Source organism: Eumetopias jubatus, unplaced genomic scaffold (genome assembly GCF_037043125.1).
Source record: "Eumetopias jubatus isolate StellerSeaLion01/CBP00866 unplaced genomic scaffold, mEumJub1_p1.0 scaffold_10, whole genome shotgun sequence".
Lineage (NCBI taxonomy): Eukaryota > Metazoa > Chordata > Mammalia > Carnivora > Otariidae > Eumetopias > Eumetopias jubatus.
In genome coordinates this window covers 107,556,636-107,573,183 of record NW_028274816.1, presented here as the reverse complement: position 1 = coordinate 107,573,183, position 16,548 = coordinate 107,556,636, and the positions used below count along the sequence as shown (strand labels likewise).

The following is a 16,548-nucleotide window of genomic DNA, read 5'->3' as shown; positions in this document are numbered from 1 at the left end:
TGGCTCCGTGGGCGCTAACCCAGGAGGCGGCTAGCACCGAGCAGGCACTCAAACAGCCACCGAGCTTAGTCTTTGGTGACTCACAGCACTGTGGGGGTCGATCTTGGGACGCTCCATGGCGATGGTGATGCAGTTGAGGAAGATGATGACAAGGACCACATGGTCGAACATCTTGTGGGTGATGATTCGGTGACATAGGAGGCGGAACCTGCTGGAAGACAGGCAAATGCTGGGCAGGAGGCGAGCAAGGCAGCCGTGAGAGGCCTTGCTCGGCAGCACCCGCCCCCCTCCTGGGCTCTCCCAGCCCGGGGCCCTTCCCTCACTTGCCCCTAGGCCAGGGGACCCTTCTAGCCTCCCTGGGATGGTGTCACAGGGTCATTCCCTAGGAGGAGAGGTCAGGGACCCCCTGCTCACCTTGACTGAGGAGGGAAGATGTACGCGGACCAGGAGTCTCGCTCGCGGCAACAGGCAGGCAGCCGGGCTCGGACCCACGCTCTCATCCGCTCCCCTCTGCTCTGTAGAAGGATCACAGGACTCGTGTGCAGGCCCGGGCCCCCAAGTCCCCCGAGCCCACCTTGCTCTTTGTCAGCAGTTCCATGGCCCTCACACCCTGTCTAGCTTCTCCCACATGGCTCAGCCCTCTGCCGTGCTTCTCTTCCTTTATTCCTAAGACCCCCCCTCTCCCTGTTAGCCCCTTCTCGTCCCCTGAGCATCGCTCACTTCGCTCATCTCCTCCCTCCTCCCCTGCACCCCCTCTCCCAGGCTCTCTGCCTCCAGCCCAGCCCCACCTGCCCTCCCTGTTTCCCGCCCCACTGGGCTTGGAAGCCGCATCAATTATCAAACATTGTCCCCATCACAGCTGCCTGTTCAAAGACACACCTGGGACCAGGAGACACTGGCCCCTTCTCCTCACGTGCTAACCCTGAGGTCCTGGGTTTCTGTGCCCCATCCCCAGGGTTAAAGGTGGTGGTGAGGGGCCCGGGGGAGGGGTGAATGGGTAAGGGCCAGTATGAAGTCAAGGCTTGTGATGAGGTCCAGATGAGAGAGGGGGATGGGGAGGGCATCAGTTTGGAGAGATGAGTGATGGGTATTTCTGAGTCACAGGGGGAGGGCCATGAAAGATTCATACACATCTGCCCAAGACCATTCATATCCACCAAGGACCGCAGCGCTGCAGCCCCACGGGTGACGAGGATTTGGGGCTCAGCAGGGCGGGCATCGGGAAGAAAGGGGCTGTTTGGAGCTCAGTTTCAGGGCCGGCACCCCTTGAGATCCCTGGGGCGTGATGGGGCGTGATGGTAACTCCCTGAATGCCACAGAATCAGGAGGGTGTTGTCCAGCCTGGCGCCCGCTCGGGCACAGCTCCCCTCGCCTCAAGGTCAGGGGTGAGAGCTCACTGTGCCCACAGGGGCCTCACCAGGTTGCCCTCGTCATCGGCATCGTCCCCATCCAGCGGGGGGTCGTCGGGCCGCAGGGCCCGGGCCAGGCGCCCCAAGGCCGACTTGCCGTTGCAGTCCTGGTGCTCGGAGGCTGAGCTGCGGCCGCTGGCCGTGCGGTGCAGTGCAGGCACCTGCAGCGTGTCCGGCAGGTCGAAGGAGTTCTTGGCCTCCCGCTCCAGGGAGCCCCCGTGGCGCCGGTCGCCGCCCGCCGGGCTGGCCCTCTCCTCTTCAGAGCTCTCCTCCTCGTCCTGGCTCTCTTGGCCCTCGCCCGACAACAGGGACCGCCGCTCCCCACTCGGGCTCCTCCGCTTCAGGCTGGGGGCACGGCCCAGGCTGTTCCGGCTGGAGCGCCTGCTGGCCCAGCTGCTTGCTGCGCTCCAGGGGCTGTGTGGAGAGCTGCGGGCGCTCGGCTGGGGGGTGGGGGAGCCAAGAAGAGGGCGGTCGCCACCAAGACCTCCCAGCCCTGCACCGCCCCCCCCATGCATGCTGTCTCCCGTGAGCACCCCCAGCATCACATCAGGTATAGAGATGTGAGCGGGAGCCCTGGAGCAGACGCCTGGGTTCAGATTTTTTACTCCAACCAGCTGTGTGACCTTGGCAAGTTACTAAACCTCTCTGTGCCTCAGTTCCTTGTCTGTATATGAGATATGACACTAGGACCTATTCTTCATTTAGTTGACTGGCAGTATAAAAAGATGGCAGGAGCATGGGCCCTGACGTCGGCTCCTGGATTAAAGTGCTGGCTCAGTCACCTGCTCACTGCAGAGCTTCCCACAAATCAGTTTGGCAATCTGAGACCCAGATCCCCATCTCTAAAATGGGGGTAATAACGACACCTACGTCAGAGGGTTGCAATGAGGATTCAATGCATTTAGAATATTTATGAGCAGTATCTAGAACAGTGCCTGGTCCAGAATTACTAACTGCATGGGGTTTGCTGTTCTTACGATGAAGTATTAAGAAGGTAAGGACTGCCCCCCTTTCCAAAACGCAACTCAGAGGTTGAGCTTCACACAAGGTCCCCGAGTTAAGGGACCAAAGAATAGGATTAGAACACGGCTCTTCTGTCCCCTGAGGCCAGAGCTCTACGCCTGCCTGCTTTACTAGACCTGCTGACTTCCCTGGGGCTGGTCCAGCCTATGGCTCAGAGGCTGTCCCCTTGGGCCTGTCCACTTCCTTCCTCTTTTCCCTCCTGACATCTGCGCATCTCCCACCGTCCGGCACCCACATGCACCCCATACCGGTGACTTCATCTCATGGGCCGCCCCTGGCTCAGCAGACCCGCTGCTGCTGGTGCGGCGGGAGGCGGGGCCCAGCACCTCGGCCAGGCCGGTGCTGGAACTCTTGGGGAGTGACATGGGTGTGGCGGCCGTGTGGATGATAAGAGGCGGCAGCAGGTTCCTCCGCAGCTCCGGGTGCTCCCCCAGGGACACCACTGCCGGGGGAGAGAGGGAGAGACCCTGAGTCCACTCGAGGCTAGCCCAGGGCCAGGGGCAGCACCCGCAGGACAGATACTCACAGGCCAAGGGCTTCTTCCTGTCCCCATTGCCGTCCAGGCTGGGTGAGAAGAAATCGGGCTCCGATTCGGACTTGGTGGCATCTCCCTAGGATGGGGGAGCAGCAGGCCATTAGGGTCCCAGCCGGGCAGGGGTTAGTGGGATGGACTGAGGTCTCCCTGTCTCCACACGCACACACCACATATAGGCTACGGGAACCAGCAACCACGGCACGAGGCATGCACTGGCGCAGGCCAGATCACGCAGGCGTGGGGCCCAGAGCTCCCCAGGGCCCCCGACACCTCTGCCTCCCACCAGCCACACTTCTGAGAAGGCCACGGCTCACCCCACAGCCCACAGCACAACCAGCCAGGCTGGAACTGGCTCCAGGAGGGGCTGAGAGAAGGGAGAGTGAGCCGGGCAGGGGGGTGGCAGAGGCCAGAGGGAGCTGGGGACCTAAGTGAAAGGGTCACTAGAGCCTAAATTCCAATTTGTGCCCTCTGCTTTCCTTCCAAGGCTGCCCTCCCCTGGGCCTCAGAGCTGAGGACCCCAGGAGGCAATTGAAAGACCCCAGACAGAGCAGCTCAGCCCAAGTAGGTCACCGCGGGCCGGCTGCTTCATGCCCTGGTCTCCCCCCAGACCCCGCCCCTTTCCCTGGCCCCATTTGTACCTCTGTCCCCGTCTCTGGGGCAGTTTTTCCTTCTTAGCAGGTCAGTAGGTTCCCCAGTAATTACACACTTCTCCTTAAGAAGTTATTAAGAAATACTTGATTGCTACTTTTGATAAGGACATAAATATTGTGTAATTGGCATCTCAGGGGATCATTTTCATTAACTCAGTTTACATCCCTAACGAGGCCTTTAATTATCGAGCAGGAACTCCAGGGGGCTGCTCGGGATGCACAGCACGGTAGGGTCCCGCGGGGATCCTGGCTCCGGCCCCCCATTCCAGTGCCAGTGCAGGAAACGGCAGAGCACAGGCTTGGTGTGAGGGCCAGAGGAGGAGCATGTCCCCGAATACCTGCTGGCCCTCCCAGGCGGCCAGGGGGCCAGAGACGCGGAAGTGGATTTAAAATTCTGGTACCTTCCGGCAAGAAGCACCTCCACCCTCACATCCTCCCAAAGACTTGTCCTGAGCTGAGGCAGCTGGTGGGGTCTCCAATAGGGGCTCGGGGCAAGGGGGAGGGGAGAGAGATGGGGGAACACGGTCTGCGGCCATGGATCCCGAGTCCACAGAGGCCCGACGACTCGGACTCCTTGGGGACCTCAGCGTCGGCACGCACACGCGGTGTCCCCGACACGTGCACACAGAGGATTCTAAGTCCCTTCCTTCTCCCGCCCCTCCACCGGTCCGGCGGGGGACGGGAATGGTGCCCTTTGCAGGTGGATGGGGGCAGAGGCAAGGAGGCTCCTCCTCTCAATGTCCTCGGCGGGGGAGGGAAGGGACTTGAAATCGAAGCAAACCTCACGACACCAATGACCACCACGGCTACTACAGTTGCACAGCAGCTGAGCGTGAACACGAGCACAGAGACGCGGAGGCAGAGTGGAGGGCGCACAGGGCACGGGGAGGGGGGCATGCCGACTCATGATCGCGTACCTACCCCCTGGGAGTCGACAGGCAGCTGAATACAGCTTAACTGTCCACTCGCATCTTCCCGTTTGCTGATTTCCTACAGGGAGACGGGGAGGCAGGGGACGGGCGCTGGTCACAGGCGCTCGGGCTTTCAGACATCAGCAGTGTCGAAAGAGGATGAAGGAAAGGATGGTGCAAACCGGGCAGGGGCCGGAGGGGGGCTGAGACACCCGGGTACGGGAGGAGGAGAGAAGGGACAGAATGGCCTTCCAGAATTTAACCACAGGCCCTCGGGCCAGAGTGAATCTGAAGGGTGAGGGCAGAGGCCACGAAGATGGGGAAAAGGGCAAGGAGGGAGACCGAGCCCTCCCCCCGGTTAATCCTAATAGCGACGGCTACGGTTCACTGGGGTGCCAGCCCTCCCGAAACTGCCTTATGAATACCAGCTCGCCTCTCGCCAGGTGGGAAGGAAGTACCACCAATGTCATCTTAGAGGAGGCACCTGAGGTTTGGAGAGGCTAAGACAACTGCCCCAAGGCACGCAGAGAGTGAGAGGTACATCTGGGCCTCGCACCTGAAACTCCAGCTCACCTTTTACTGGTCCCGCACTGGCAGGGGGCTGGGGGAATGGGCAGGGAGGGTGGGAAGGAGGAGGGGGTGGAGCCCAAGGCTGGCAGGAGGCTGAAGGCCGGGAGCTGGAACAGGCCTCCCCACTCCCCCAGGCTCAGCCTGCATCCCTCCAAATCAGACCAGGTCCAGCTGCTCCCACTGGGATGGGATGTGACAAGTAACACTGGGATGACAGCTATGATGTTGTTTAATATCAATTAATGGCCTCACACAGGGCCTGCCGCCTGTTCATTTAATTAAGTGTGTGGATGATAAATATACAGGGATTCAGGGCACTGCCCCCCCGCAAGTCAGGAAATCAACAGCTGAGCCAGCCCAGCCCCCTGGGGCTCCTTCCTCTTACCTCTTGGCAGGGTGGCAAGGCCAGCCAGGGGCTACCCTTGAGCCCTCCTGCTAGAGACGCCCCACAAAATGGGGGCGGCCGCTTCCTCTACTGAGGTGGGTTGCCTCGTTTGTGAGAAAGCCGGCCATCATAATAGCAAAAAGCAGCCTCTCCTGCCAGATCGCGGGGCTCCCTCAAAGCGACATGCGCAACCCCCTGAAACTCGTACCCGAGAGGGCAGGTGCTTCTGGAAGCGTCCAGGTCACCGGCATTGAGTGACTGACCCTCCCCTCCCCCACCCAGGTGTTGGCCCACCACAGGCAGGACAGCGGGCAGCTGGTCCAGCCCCTCCCGTGGGCACTCCAGGGCCATGCCCTGCCTTCCCCACCCTCACCCCCCAAGAGGGGGTTGACCTGGACCTCCTTTCTCCATCCCACCCCAGACCTGAAGCGCCAAGCCCTGAGTGGGACCCTCCCCTACAGGCACCTGTGCTCTGCGGGTTGAGGAGGCTGTGGCCCCAGGCCCTACCCCGCCCTGCTCAGGCTGGGGCAACCACAGCCCCCAGCAGGGCCAGAGTGGCCTGCCTTATTCCCAGCAGCTCACTTCGCTGCTGCCTAGCAACCAGGCTGGCTCCGCAGCTCTCCATTTAACCAGGTGTTTGCTGAAAGGGGCGGCGGCGGGGAGGGGGCTGTCTGCGTGGGGCACCTCCACGCCAGCTGAGGGGAGGGGGACAGGCTCGGGGTGTTTTCCCTCTCCCTCCATGCAGTAACTCAGGAACTTTTCTGAGGACATCTTAACCGTCGGGAACGGTGGTTGGGAAGGGGCTGCAGGACCCCCATCCCCACTCAGCATCTCTTCCCGGAGGCTGAGAGTGGTGGGTATCCACGGGGACCCTGGCTCTCATGGGAGCACGGTGGCACCCCTTAACTTTCCAGGACCCAGATAAGTGCCTTGTGCCTCCCCGCACGAGAGGCCCCGCCATCCCCAAAGGCAGGGCGCGCCTCCGCCACCAGCTGCCCTCGCGGCCAGCCTGCGGGAGGAAATGCCATCATGGATCACTACAGAATTTGCATGGCTGGCAGCAGGCGAAGGCCGGTGTGGGACGGATGCCCCCGCACCCCACTAGCCCAGCCGGCCTACGGGGAACGGCCCTCCCTCGCAAGGCTGGGAAAAGAGTCGGAAAATAGATTTTTGTTTTTCCACCGTGTGCCGAGTATTTATAGACCAGGCCGCAGCGGGAGTTTCCATCCGGGTCACCCGGAGAGAACTGGACCAAGAGCTTCTCTACGCCCAACCTGGAGCATTTCTAGGTTGGGTCAACCTGCCCGTGAATGATGCCCGGAAGCCGGGCCGGCCCGGAGCTCGGGGGAGAGGGGCAGAGCCGAGGGAGAGGAGCGGCATGCCACCCTTCAGGCAGAGGCTGAGCCCTGGCACAGCAAGGGCAGGATCAATGCAAATCAATATTAATTGATGACGCTGCCTGTGACGAAGGTGATGGAGCCTGGGCTGGAAATAGGACGCTCATCTCTGCCATACCGGCAGCTAATTGGGCTCATTTCTCACCCTGGGCAGCTTAGCCCTGCCCGGGTCCTGGTGGCATCTTCATCAGCTCAGCTGGAGCTCAGATGACTTGCACACACGCTTCCCCCACCCCTCGGCTCAGACGGGTCTCCTCCGGATGTCCCCGAGAGCACCTGTGCTCGGGATCCAGCTGCACCTTCTGCCAACTTCTCCAGCTCCCTGGGGAGGGTCTAGCCAACTTCGATGCTGAAGCCCACTTAGCAGCTAACCTTGGCCCCAGGGATCCCCCACAACTACCCTGTCTCCCCAGGGCTGAGGGGCTGCCTGAGACCTGGAGCCTTCTGCCCTAGCCCCCCACCCCCACCCCAACGCCCAGCCTGATGGCATTTTTTGCAAGACCTCCCAGGCCACCACAGCACACTGCTGCAGGCAGGGGGTTACCTCTGCCTGGAAGCCCTCCACCAGAATGGCGACGAGCAGATTAAAGAGCACATAGTTGCCAAAGGTCATGAGAGCAATGAAATAAAGAGCAGCCCAGGATGACGTGGAGGCCATTCCATTGTAGAGCACCTTGTTCCAGTCCTCCTGGGTCAGGATCTGCGGGCAGAGGCTGGGTATCAGCGCCTTCGCCAGGGGGCACCTCCCTCACCCCCGTCCACCCCTGCCTGGTTACCCTGGCACCTGAAAGACGGTGACGATGGCCCAGAGCAGGGAGTCAAAATTCTTCCGGTCCGGCAGCGTGTCCCCGTCCCGCTCTGATGCAAATTTGCAGCCAAAGAGATGCATGCCCAGGATGCTGAAGACACAGGAGCCACAAGATGGTGGTCAGGGCAGCAGCACCCCCTGCCCCTCAAACCCTCCTCCCAGCCGGCACGGATGCCGCACCTGCCCTCACCTGAAGATGAAGATGAAGAGCATGAGCAGCATGCAGAAGGTGGCCACGTTGTCCATGGTCTTCATGAGCACCACGAGCTGCCGCTGCAGTGCCGGCAGGAAGCGCACCAGCTTCAGCACCCGCATCAGGCGGAAGGTCCGCAGCACCGACAGGCCACCCCCCTGCTGGCCCACGATCTCCCACACGCTGCAAGGAGGGCAGGGAGCCTGAGCCCCTGCGTGCTCTCCCTCCCCCTGCCCCTCCCTTCGAGAGGGCCTGGCAGCATCTGAGGGCCTGGACAAGCCGGCACAGCATGAGGAAGTGGGGCACAGGTGGGCCCCTGGGCCTGCAGACAGGAGCCCCTGAAATGGATGTAGGTGACAGCTCCAGCCCTCTCCACCCCTCCAGGGCCGAGATCACACCCTGGCAGCTGAGAACTCTCTCCCGAATTCCAGCCAATGCAACAGCATCCAGTTATGGAATATTTGCTTTATTCTTGTCTAATGAAATCTAAAGCCAATTCCAGAAAGCAATAAAGCAGCTCTCCTGGCCCCAGGCCTAGGGGGACGGAGCACTTTCCCAGGGTCTTGGAAACCCTAAAGCAAGTTGCGGGTGTCTGAGATGGTTTCCAAGCACTTTGCAAGCAGGGACAGCAGGCTGGGCCTCACATCTCCTTCAACTCCTCAGCAAAGCCAACTCCCCAGTCCTCACTCACCCCGAGCCTGCATGGGGTCAAGGGCAAGAAGTAGAGAGAGGAGAGAGGAGGCTGCACAGGGGTCTGGCCAAAGGAGACGCAAGGCCAAGTTCGGCCTGAGCAAGGTAGGGCCAAGAGAGGCTGGAGAGGATCACCCTCCACTGGGGGGGGGCAGGGGGAGCAGCAGGGCCTGGGGGCCGGGGGGGTCTGGCTCCAGACCTCTCCACCCCGGAGGCACAGGTTGCATGGCTTCTCGCCCCAGCCGCCCCACGGGCAATCCGCCAGATGAGAGGTGGTGGAGGGGCAGTCATACCTGATGACAACAATGACGCCGTCGAAGATGTTGTAGGGGTTCTTGATGTAGCCAAAGGGACCATACACCAGCAGCTTCAGCAGCATCTCCAGGGCAAAGAGGCTGGTGAAGACGATGTTGCTGATTTCCAGAGCGTTGGTCAGCTCCTCGGGCTGGAGGGTGGGGCAGGGGATGAAGCAGCTGAGGCTCATCCCCGAGCCCCTCATCCCTGTCCTCCTTAGCAGAGGGCCACCAGGAGATGAGCAGCAGGACTAGCAAGCTGGGGCTGAGTGGGCGGGCAGGGAGGGGGGGCATGATGGTGAGGGATGCTCAGGCATCGGAGAAGGACCCTCCCCCAAAGGGCCCATGAAGAAATGCACTCAGGGGAAGCCGCCACACCAAATCCCACCTCTGGGTCTCAGATCCCGGGGCCACAGACTGGTGGGAAGCCTGAATGGGAGGTCCTGCCCACCTCCCGCTAGGGCCCCCGAGACCCACCTTGTCCTGTGCTGCCTGCCATGTCAGCTCGGCAGGCCGTGGCCGGCAGCCCAGCGACGCTGACCAATATCAGAGGGTGATTGTCAAGGCCCCACCCGCGTCCCCAGACACACAGCCACACGCAAAGGCACACGTGCTCTACGATTACTCCGTGGACTTGGCAGCCTTCTCCTGGACAACTGTTGGCTACGGCTGCTTCCTTCCAGACACATGCACACACTGCACACCCCCACACACTGCACACACACACACGTGCGCTCACAAACACACGAACAAGCAGGCACACACACGGGCGTGCAAACATGCTGAGGGGCAGAAGGGAGACTCCTAGAAGGGTTGTCATAGACAAGGCGGCACCTGGAGCAGCTACCTGAGACTAGGGCACCTGGGTTAATTCCCAGCCTATTCCCCGTCAACTCACGGTGTGACCTGCAGCAAGATTCTCAGCCTCTCTGGCCAGATGTAAAACACCCTCGGTAATTACTTCTATGCTTCTGCCCAGGGGCTGAGATTAGGACCAAGGACACATCCTAGAGAGGTCATCAGAAATGACAAACTTGGGGCGCCTGGGTGGCTCAGTCGGTTAAGTGTCTGCCTTCAGCTCAGGTCATGATCCCAGGGGTCTGGGATGGAGCCCTGCGCCAGGCTCCTTGCTCAGTGGGGAGTCTGCTTCTCCCTCTGCCCCGCCCCCTGGCTTGTGCTCTCTCTCGCTCGCTCGCTCGCTCACTCTCTCTCTCTCTCCCTCTCAAATAAATAAAGTCTTTAAAAAAAAGAAGAAAAGAAATGACAAACTTGTGCTATTCCAGCTCACTAGTCACCTCCCCACCTTCCTTCTGTCAATATTAAGTGTCTACTGTATGCCCAGTATGCATCAGATTTTAAAGGAGCTACAAAAACATGCCCACTATGCTTTCTGCCTCCCAGGAGCCCAGAGTCTCGCTGGAAACAGGTTGTACACAAAATAGCTGAATAACCACAAGAAGCTTTAGATACTTAGATGCCAAAATAAATTATCCAGACAGTAAATCCAAGAGTCTAGGGGAGAGACTGTGAGGGAGGAACACACTAGGAAAGCCTTAGTCAGGAGGCTGCACTTGAAATGGACTCTGAAGGGTAAGTGGGGTCTCTCCAGGGAGAAGGGCGCAGAAAGCATCACAGGGTAGGTCACAAGGAATGAGCCATGTCTGGGGACAAAGAGAGGGGCAGGGCTGGGCTGGGGGCTGGAGATGCAGGGGGAGACATGGTTGGCTCAGTGGAGCCCACTGCCTACCTAATGGGGTGTCTCCATCCCCCAAAAGCCCAAGCTTCAAAGCAGCTCAAGAAGTTTGAGTTAAAATAAATAAGCAGATGAAGCCCTTAGTCCATCAGCCACCTCCCCCCCTGTTTACCCAGCTGCCTCACCTGGCGGGCGGCCCAGGGAGACCACCCAAGCATGGAGCCGGGCCTGGGCACCACCAAATGTATCTTAATGGTCTTTGTGTGGCCAGCCTGGGTAGGAGATGGGGAGACCTGGAAAAAAGAGCCTTCTGACTGGCAGGTGAGGAGTGTTTGGGGGTCAATAGCTACTCAGAAGGAGAGAAGCTCTCAGCCTGTGCTTGGGTTCTTTCCAAAGGCAGGCCTGGAGGGCAGAACCAGGGTCAGCAGGCAGGGCTGAGAGCCAGCTGTGGGGGCCAGTGTGGCAAGGAGCCCATGGGTCCAGCAGATCTCAAGCAAGTCCTTGCTCCCCAGACTGCAAGTGGGGTTGGAGGGGGCACTACCACCCGACCTAGTGAATGGGGTCACAGAGACATAGGACCTTGGATCCCTCCAGCATTAGCACAATGCAGGTGGCAGGGAAGGGGTCACTGTCAGGGCAGACAAAGCTCAGGGCTCAGACCCCTCCTGACTAAGTGGATCTCCACTCTGTGCTCCCAAGTGCCATCTGCCAGGGAGCCATGGTCAGCGAGCCTGCCTCTCTGTCACCCTGCCACCTGCACTGACTTTGGGTTGGATAAAGGTGATAAGCACAGACCGCACAGGTGCAGCACTTGGTGGGTTCCCAGGCTCACCCTGTGTCTTCCCTCATGCCGTCCACACAGCGGCCCTGGCACCTTCGCTTTACAGATGAGCAGAAAGGTCAAAAGATGGTGAATGACTGGTTCAAAGTCACAGAGCAGGGACAACCAGGGAGTGGGACCCAATCCCAGCTCATTCTGACCCTGATAATACTAGGCAGTCAGGATTCAAACCCACCCCAGGTGACAGCAAGAGGCATGTGAATCCCGACACACGGATGGACTGACTTCATAATGTGCTTTCCAAAGTATATAAAATTATATTTCGCATGAACTTAGGTGTATGAATAAAGAACACACTGACTTGAAAACACAGCCGAGGTGCACTTACAAATGGGTGAATTTTACGGCATGTAAATGATGCCTCAAAAAAAAGGGGCCAAAAATAAAAATTAATAAAATGTTTTTTAAAAAGTAGCTGAAAGCACGGTAGCTTTTGGTATCTCGAATTGACTCCATCAGTGACTCTTAAAAGCACACCCAGCACTGGGCCTGCGCGGGGGGCGGGGGGCGGGTATTCCCAGCATTTCCTGATGTCATCCAAGGGGGTCGCAACAGTCTGTTCCTGATTGCCCTTGGCTCATGGACACCTGCTCACCGACTGGGAGCCTCATCAGAAAGATAGCACAGGGCTCCCCCAAGGTTTGCCTCATCAGTCCTGGTTGAGGGGGTGGCAGCAAAGGCTGGGCCCCCCCATCTCACCCCTCCAGGCAGCTTTGGGACTGGAGGAGCAGGGGGAAGGGAGAACCGAGCGCTGTCCCTCAGACTGCCCTCCGCCTCCCCCCCCCCACACTCTCCCTGCACACACCTAAGGGCAATGCCTATTTCCTCCCAGGGCCCCGGTATCCCCTCATAATCCATGGGAAAAGGCACTCCTCCCGGAGACAGGTCTGCCCAAGTTACTAAATTGGAGGCTGGGAATTTTCTGCATACGCAGGACAAGGGCACAGAGACACAATCTTAGCAACACGGTTGCCCCAGGGACCAGGGCCATGATCACAGCCACTGCAGCAGCAAAGGGGAGGGAGGCAACTTCTGCAAGGCCCCTCCCCGGGTGCGCCACTGGCTGATCCCTCCCTCCCAGCATTTCATTTCCTCCCGGCTTCAGAGACAGCCAGGTAAACTGAGGCTCCGAGAGTTGTGGTAACCTGATGGAGCTGCTTAGGAAGGTACGAGCAAGGCCTGCTCTTTCCCTTGCATCTTCCCACGATGCGCACCGCCCCCTCACCCCAAGAGAGAACCCATGCAGCTGCACACAGACCCTACAGCTGGGCACGAGCCCCCTCCCCGACTTGTTCGGGCTGCCAGCAAGTCCCTTCTCAGGTCTGGACCGTATCCTCCCTTCTGTTCACCGACCCCAAGGCCCCTGAGCTTCTCCCACCCGGGAGACCCAGGCTCTTCTCTGGGAGGATGCTAACTGTAAATGCCCCATCTCCCAACACTCCCCCCTCCCCTCAGCCTGTCACCTTGGAGCAACTGTAGCCCCCCATAAGCTGCTCCAGACTTCTCAGCGCCAGGACTCCCCTGAAACCCATCGCACCTCCAACAACCAACCCTTAACGGGCCCACTGTGCGCAGCACACTGGCGATCAAAGCATGGGGTTAAACCAGAGTGTGGGAGGCCTGCCAACTCTGAGACTCTCTACCTGTGTGACCTTGGACAGGTCTCTTAACCTCTCTGATCCCCAGTGGCCTCTTCTGCTAAACAGGGTAGCATCACCTCAGGGCCAGGCTGCTCTGCAGAACACAGCAGTTAAAGACCATGAAAACACCCAGCCCAGAGCCACACTCAGGCAGCTCCGTGGGCACTGACAGCAGAAGCGGACCGCACACGTGGCAGGATGGAACACCTGCAAGGCTGCACCAAGCACCACACGGGGGGCAAACCCCGGGGAGCACCCCAAGAGCTCAAACCCAGCTGAGACCAGTGTCAGTAAGAAGAGCCCCGTGGAGGGCATCCCCAGCAGAGGGCAGCATGAGCAGAGGTGCAGAGGAAGGAATGCACAGGCACCAAGAATCCAGTGGTTCTCCCGGATCAGAGGGTAGGAGGGGTCCATGGGGGACGCGGCTGCAAGGTGGGCAGGGCCCAGGCAGGATGGCCTTGACTCTGCTCCACCACCCGGGCTGGACTGGCCTCTGCTCATGATGCCGCTACTGGGGCTTCTAGGGCTTGGGAAGGGATGTGCAGAGCAGTGTATTAAGATTAATCTGGCTGCAGAGGCGGCAGCATCCTGACAGTGTGGGGAGACGGCGAGATGGAGACCGACTGGGGGCAGACTGCAGTGGTCCAGGCAGGAGGCCTGGGAGCCGGCTCCGGCACACAAAGAAGGCGAGAGGGGCGGACGAGCCAGGCGACAGCAGAGCAGAGGCTCGTACGGGCACCCCAGCCCTGCCCGAGCACCCCTGCACCCTCGTCTCCTCAGCTCCCACAGCTCTGCTGACCTGGAAATCTCTGCTCCCCACTTCTGACTCCTTGGCTCACTTCACCTCAGCTTTTGACAGTCCTGCCTGCTGCACCCTCACACCCCGGAGGGGGTGTCCAGGCTGGGCCACAGCGATGGGGTAAGGGTCACTGGGACCTCTTCCCTCCTTCTCCTCCTCCGAGGGCAGTCAGGAGACACCTGGGGGGCAGGTGGTTTCCAGGAAAGCCCACAGGCTTCCCCATACAGATCATGGCCTCGTTCTTCGGAGCAAGGGAACGCTCCAGTTTGGAACTCTGCCTCTCCGGGCAGATCTCCTTCCAGCCCCTCATGCCCCCTGGGCCCCAGTGCCCCCTAACCAGGGGTGGCTTTAGTCCCGCCCCACAATCTCCTTTCAGCTCCTCAAAGCCGCCCCAAGTAAACACACAGGCGGAGTATACAAGGCACCCCCAGGGCTCACTCAGCGGGGAGACAGCCAGCCTGAAGCCCCTGCGACTTCGACCTCTGGAGCTGGGGCGCCTGCCCCTTCCCTGCCAGAACCACCTCTCGGCCTGGAGCCCACGGTGGGCCACCGCAAGGCTGCCCTCCCGCCCCAGCCCAGGTAAGTCCCCAGTCGCTGGGCCTCTGCCGCAGCTGAGGAATGGTGTTGAGCATTGCTCTGGACAAGGCAAGGCCAGCTGGGGGCCTCAGGGCAGCTCTCCACCTTCCCTCACCACCCTCTGCTGCTGGGGCTCCCCCTCTCCCCAGCGGGAGCTGCTCCAGACCCTTTCCATCTCCCCGCCCCCGGCCTCGTCCCCACTCCCAACCTGGCCCCCGTTGCAGGGGGCTCCACTGCCCTCCCCACAAACAGCTCTGCGACCTGCAGCCTACTCTGCTCCCCTCCTCCACCTGCACCTCCATCTCCCTCCACACACACCCCACTGCCCCAGGCCCCGGGCCCCAGCCCATCCATCACTTATCCCTGTTTCCCTCACTCCTCCAATCTCCTTTCCTGGCCTCAGAGCAGAACCCTCCCTGTGAGTGCAGGCCTAGTCCCCCCCAAATCCGGGGCCCCAGCACCCCAGCTCTCTCCAGGCTTTCTTCCAAGCCCCCCTCTTTGCCGAGGCCAGGGCAGCCCCTGAGCCTGCTGCCCGCCACCCCGCCCCCCGCCAGTGCCCCTGACTTCCCTGACCCATGTGGGCACCAACCCCAGCCTGGCTAGGGTTCCTCTCCCGCTGCCTTCCCCCCTGAGCTCAGAGCCGCTCCCTCCCCTTGCGCCCCAGCTCCCCGACTCCCACCCCACAGCTGTCACTGGGGTGTGGACGACACTAAACACTCTCCCTCCGAGCCTTGGCTCCTCACCCAGAGAGCCAACCTGCCTGATAGCCTTGCCCAGATGGCCTGCGTCCAAGACAAACCGTCTCACCCCCTCTTCCAAACCTGACCCTTCCCCGACGGCTAGCTCCATCACCCTCCAGAGTTCTGTCTTGGAACCTGGGCGTTATCTAGGATTCATGTGGGCCCTCATCCCAACGGCAGGTGCCGGGCCCACAGACCCTGCCAATAGAATTGCTGCGCCCACCCCTGTTCTTTCCACCACCACCACACTCGGGGCCCTCACAGCCTCTGATCTGAAGGACAGAAATAGCCTCTGGGCCCCTCCCTCAACCGAGCCCGCACCCACTGGAATCTCAAGCTTCCTTCGACACCGCTGGACTCACATTGCTCCTGCTCAGACACCTCCGGTGGGGGTGGGGGAGGCAAAGACTGCCCTTCAGAGTGTCCCGTGTCCCCCCCATGCCCTTCCAGGCAGGCTGCCTGAATTCCCCTTCATCCTTCCACCGAGACCTCTCGGCCCCTTGCCCCGGCTGCCAACCCACCTATCTTTCAAGGGCCCTCTCAAAAGCCACCTCCTTTGCGAAGCCCTTTCAAGCCCCCACCTGGGTGTGAGCCTCTCTCTTCTGTCCCCAGGAGCCTCCCTTAAGACATTTGGCATAACTGTCCACGAAGCAGAACTTTTCAGCTAGAACCTACGTTTCTCCAGTGCTTCCGGCTCCGTCCCCCGCCCCTGCCATTCTGTTATTCTCTTCTAGCGTGCTGTGCACAGGAGGAGCTGTTGACTGAACAGGAGGAGCCTAGAACCAGAGGACGCCTGCAGGAATGTGAGCACCCCGTTAGCCAGCCAGCTCCAAATCAGCACCCATTTCCCCCCCTACATCTGGAGAGACTTTGGAAATCTGGGGCCAGGGCAGCTTTAGAAGGATCTTCCCCCAATGTCCTGCTTGGCCGCAGCGTCAGTGCCTGAGCCAGGGCTCCTCTGTCTGGAGGCCAAGAACTCCTGGAAGGCCCAAGAGATAGGCTTGGGGTGGGAGGTGTCCATAAACCCTTGTCTTCAAAGGCTGCATGTGGGGTGTCCGTGCCTGTGTGTGTTTTCTGGGGAGAGATCCCCCAGTTTTCAGCAGGATCCCAAGGGAGTCTGTGAGGGTCCTCAAAGGTAAGACCTGCCACATCTGGATTCTCCCCCACCCCCCACCCCACTCCACCCCCAGCTTCCCCCGCCTTGAACAGCTGACCTCACTCACTTATAAATAGAAACCCTCCCTGGAGATGTATCTACAATGACAGGATGGGTCCAGAGTCTGAGCAACGAGCAGAATCATCACCTGCCCTGTCCTCTGCTGGCCTGAGCAGCAGTCCACTTGGGACTCTGCCTCTCTCTCGTCAGCAGCCCAGAAGACCACGGGGCCACATGCC

The 16,548-nt window shown here is 60.3% G+C and overlaps 1 protein-coding gene across 31 annotated transcripts in view; it reads right to left on the bottom strand.

Annotated features, from left to right (window-relative positions):
* CACNA1G (calcium voltage-gated channel subunit alpha1 G) overlaps window positions 1-16,548 on the bottom strand; it is a 61,433-nt gene that overhangs the window by 23,618 nt on the left and 21,267 nt on the right. For 23 of the 31 annotated variants that reach the window (XM_088027315.1, XM_088027316.1, XM_028096200.2 and 20 more), the window contains exons 10-19: window positions 8,865-9,016; window positions 7,879-8,064; window positions 7,665-7,779; window positions 7,425-7,580; window positions 4,539-4,607; window positions 2,959-3,043; window positions 2,681-2,874; window positions 1,418-1,849; window positions 415-515; window positions 85-208 (exon numbers count right to left, since the gene is read on the bottom strand). In XM_088027315.1, coding sequence (XP_087883441.1) covers window positions 85-208; window positions 415-515; window positions 1,418-1,849; window positions 2,681-2,874; window positions 2,959-3,043; window positions 4,539-4,607; window positions 7,425-7,580; window positions 7,665-7,779; window positions 7,879-8,064; window positions 8,865-9,016 — 1,614 coding nt within the window. The remainder of the gene's footprint in view (window positions 1-84; window positions 209-414; window positions 516-1,417; window positions 1,850-2,680; window positions 2,875-2,958; window positions 3,044-4,538; window positions 4,608-7,424; window positions 7,581-7,664; window positions 7,780-7,878; window positions 8,065-8,864; window positions 9,017-16,548) is intronic. The other 8 variants (XM_028096158.2, XM_028096199.2, XM_028096175.2 and 5 more) reach the window with 1 other exon arrangement.